We start from the raw sequence: 4,543 nt of genomic DNA, 5'->3' as shown, positions 1-4,543 counted from the left end.
TAATTCATTTGGTTCCTTAGTAAATCTAAAAGATCTAGAACTAGAATACAAAGACATGCTAGTTTTGGTATACACTTCCCTAAACTGACTTATTCCTCTGAGATCGTCCCATTGCCATGAACATCCGTTTCTTTACGTCTACGTAAAATGTGTCTTAGCTACCTAGCTTGTCTTTTCTTTACTTATCTTCAATCAAAACTACACTCCACTTGTTGAAATATTCTTGCGTTATATTTGTACATTTTAGTATGATCATATAGCCATTTTAGAATCCTCATTTCCGCTATATTCATCTTAAGAACATTTTATCCTTTATCAGCCCAACACTATGAACTATAAAGCATAGCAAGTCTAATCACTGTTCTATAGAACATGTCTTGGAATCTACCTATCACACAAAAATCCAGAGAACAACTCCTTTTCATCTACTCCGTTCTAATCATGTACTTTTAAGGAACCTATGGAAGAATAAAGAGAACTGACTTCAAAGCCATAAGGGCCATTCACCATTAAATAAGCTAAAATTGATGGAGCCCATTCAAATCAACACTTGCAAATTTGGTACTTCAAATAGCACCATAAGTAGATAGATTCTTGCACCAGAAAATAATGCTCGGGCCAACAGAAGCTAGGATTAATTCTGATTTATAAAAAAAAAATGCCTTTTAAACCTTCAGTTTCTACTTATACAAAAGATTTACTCCATTCAAATTCGGGAAACCTTTAGCTCAGAGATCAATACACATCTCACAGTCATCTAACAAATTGTCCAACCTCTATTAGTCAATTGATAATTTGACTACTGGAACACATCATATACCTACTTTGGATTCTCAATCTCATATAAAATCAAAATGCCAAAACCTAAAAATGTTATTTCATACTTCAGCCAATTAAAGTGTCATCACTTAAGATAACCAAAAATCTATCAACTATGGCCTGTTAAATGTTCAAAAATAAATTAAAAAATTTAAACCCAAAAATTGCCAAAGGAAACTCCAGGATTAAGTAGCTTCAGCAAAATAAAAATAAAAACGGACTAAAATAGCTGACAAGACAGTGCATACATAAGTGTTGAGCTGGCGGACAAAGCTGGAGAAATTGTTGTGCTTGAAATATTTGGGCAGCAAATATCTCGCGAATTCAGCCGAATCCCACACCACAAAGCTATTATTGGTCGTGCTCCACGACACGATCTTATCAGTGCTTGGGTCATCCACCATGTCATAAGTCTTCACCAGGAACGGTGGTGGCGTGTTGGCCAACGGTAAGGGCACCGCCTGCGGTGGAGCTCCTCCGCCTTCTCCCGTGGAAGCCGGAGCCTTCCCGCCGTTCGAAGAAGAAGTGGACGCTTCCATCTTATATACAAAATACAAACACGGTCATCAAAATATAGTACAATTGGAATAAAAACCCTCGGATTTGGGGATAAATTGGGCGCACGAAATTGCTGAATATTTTTAAAAAGAGCGAGTAGCTGAACTGTCACGGGAGAGGCAACGATAGGCTCAAAGTGGGGCACGATATCGGAAGCGAGAATGACGCCATTGGTACGGGTGATTTAGCAGGAGGAAAATTACAGTTGGAACCCCTAAACTTTATAAAATGTTTGAATCTATTTTTAATTTTTTAAAATAGCAATTTATTGTTACTTTAATTACTTCATTCAGTTCCTCAATTTTTAAAATTTATTTTTCTAAATTCCATTTCAATTTTAGATTTAATGGAGTCCACAACTTTTATCAACTTTTTAATTAAGTTCTATTAAAATCTATTAAAAATATAATTTTTAGCTAAATCAAATAAGATTTAGTCCCCGTTTGACCCCATTAAATTTCATTACATTACATTTCATTTTTCTCTCTCCTAATTTAAACCACACAATCTTACATAAAATAATATTATACGTAAATCGAAAATTTTTCATTCTTTTTCAACCACAGATTTTAATACTCTACCTTTTAAATTATTAAAACTATATTTAAATTGGGGATTGACCGTTATATAAAATAAATATTTTTTTTATATTTATGAGATAATAATTTTTTCTATAGAATAATTTATAATGTCAAATATTTCAGGATATGAACTATTTCCTCATTTAATCAAAACAACATTCGGATGCTAATTTTCTAAAAAAGTAATAAAACGATATAATGCATGTTAAATAACTTATTTAATTTCAAATAAATAAGCAATATATTTATATAAATGTAAAAGGTAAAGATGCACCACAAAAAAAAAATAATAAAATACAAAAAATTGGTTTAATATTTGAAATCCATGAAATTCATGAGAATTCATAAATCTTTGCACCCTCCCTCATCCTCTCTATCTCTTGTTCTTTTCTCTCACATTGTCATGGCTCTCAATCTCAACAACTCCATCCAACTCGGACGACATAAACAAAATTTGGTCGTCGTCGCTTCACTTGTCAAGGAGATCTAAATTTTTCATATTTGTACCACCTCACCTATGTCATTCTTTATCTCGAATTTTGCGATTTGATTTGTTGGATTTTTCAATTTTTAATTGTAATTTTAAATTCAAGAATGAATGATATGGTGGTGATAGTGAGAAAGAAACAAGGTGAAACAAAAAGTGTTGTCACATTATTGTGATGATTGGGGGTCTAAGATTTGGATGTTGGGTCAGGTATTTGTTAAATTGGTGGTTTAGTTTGACGTGGACAATGATGGTTTTGGTAGTTGGTATCAATAGAGGTGGTCATGATGTTTGGGTGGTGATCGGTAATGAGCGTTAATGATAGTGGTGGCAGCAACATCATAGCACGGTTGCACATTTAACAAAAGTTACAAAAAGTGTGGCAAGATATGATACTTGTGACGNATTGTGGAACCTGATGAGATGAATGACTGCCCAGAAGTTGTAGGTACCTCTTGAAGAGTAACTCCTGAAACATGGTCCAGAGAACTGTCACAATCTAATGCATTAGATGGCAATGCATCACCAATCAGGAAATTATCAGGATTATTGTTTAAGTTTTCAAGCCTAGGAGAAGAATTTAGTTTTAAGATCTGCCTTAGCATTGATTTTGCTGCTTCATTCATCAAAGGTTGATATTTCACAATCTGACCATCTGACGGACCAACAGAATCGTCATTTGAAATGCCATCCTGCGTAAGTCTTCGTTTTTTGTTGCCTTCTGATATGCGCCGGTTACTCTCATTTTGCTGCTGCATAAACTGTGCAAGAAATCCAGGGCTATTCATAGCCTTAGCCAGGAATGACATCATCTGTTGCTGGCGCTGTTCCATGCCCTGAAGACGCTGAACCATTGCTTGCAACTGACTATCAGTAGCTTGCTGCTGCTGCCTTAACCGTACGAGTTCCTGCATCAGCACATTCTTGTCCCTTTTAAGCCTCTCAACTTCCTCTTCAAGTCCAAATTTCCCAACCTCCACACACGCCCCGACCGAAGAACTCTGACCATGTGATTGCTGCTGTTGCTGATGGTGTCCATGTGCAGGTTTTCGACGACTAATACTTTTAAGTAGATGCTTTTTCCCTCTTAGGAATCCCTCATTTGCAAACTCCCAGCGGTCTGGATCAACTTTTCTAAAACCCTGTTTGTCCACAACCATAAAGGCAGAAAAATGGAATGGTCAAAAGGTAACCATCATCTAACATTATGATGCACGAAATAAATGGAAAGAGATTTAAAAAGTAAAAATCAACAGTCTTTATCACATACAAGAGAGCATTCATTTGGCAATGCCAAAAAAGATTAACCAGTTAAACATAACCCACTTTCCAGATAGTATCACACCTTTATTGAGAAAAAGGACCTTGTTTAGCAATGATCCTTAGGTCGAACAATCATCTCTAAGAAATCCTCAAAATACATTTAAAAGTTTGATTCTTTGGCTCCAGCTTTCATGTCAAAGTAACTATGAGATATGCAATGAGTCAAAAAGGAAAAACACAAGTATTGGATTCTTTCACTCAGTTCCCAGTACACAAGAAATATCAACAGCTCTTTAGTGAGTAGATAATATGGCAGTAAACAAGCATCAAATTTGCATCCTCCACAGATTTGCCGTGGGCTAATCTGTGAGTGGTAACTGAACTGAACATATGCTAATTGCTCCTCAATGCCATTCCCTCTTCTCTACTAATCAAGCTGATGCAGAATCCCTAGTTTATAAGCCAAAGACCTTGCACTGATTCCTTCTGAACTGGAGCAATGAAAACATGGATAACAGTATTTCACATGTTATTTTATTAAATTCTGTTTTAGTTAAGATCCTACAAAAAATTGTTGACATTTTAGGCACAGATCAATGTAATCCATGTCTTGTATCGAACTTGATAGAAAGCCAAAGGTTGACACAGTTCCACAATAAAATCCGTCACAATTTTCTGTATGGCCCAAGAAAATGTAGAGCAAACAACTAAAAGCATGTTTAGCTAAGTATAAAATAAATTTAAATTTACTTTATAGTAATTTCTAAATTAAGCCAAAGATTGTGGCTTTAAAAGTTACTTTTAAGTAATTTTCTTCACCACTTTTCTTAAAAAA

At 35.0% G+C, this 4,543-nt stretch overlaps 1 protein-coding gene across 1 annotated transcript; it reads right to left on the bottom strand.

Moving 5' to 3' along the window:
• Positions 1–2,813: 2,813 nt before the first annotated feature.
• On the bottom strand, positions 2,814–4,537 carry LOC111385322 (heat shock factor protein HSF8-like). The gene has a single exon (XM_023009701.1). The coding sequence runs from the start codon at positions 3,603–3,605 to the stop codon at positions 2,814–2,816; it is 792 nt and encodes a 263-aa protein (XP_022865469.1). The 5' UTR covers positions 3,606–4,537.
• Between the last annotated feature and the right edge of the window lie 6 nt (positions 4,538–4,543).

This window comes from Olea europaea, unplaced genomic scaffold (assembly GCF_002742605.1).
Source record: "Olea europaea var. sylvestris unplaced genomic scaffold, O_europaea_v1 scaffold3122, whole genome shotgun sequence".
Taxonomy (NCBI): Eukaryota; Viridiplantae; Streptophyta; class Magnoliopsida; order Lamiales; family Oleaceae; genus Olea; species Olea europaea.
The sequence above is the reverse complement of the archived record's forward strand: the minus strand, read 5'-3'. Positions and strand labels throughout refer to the sequence as shown.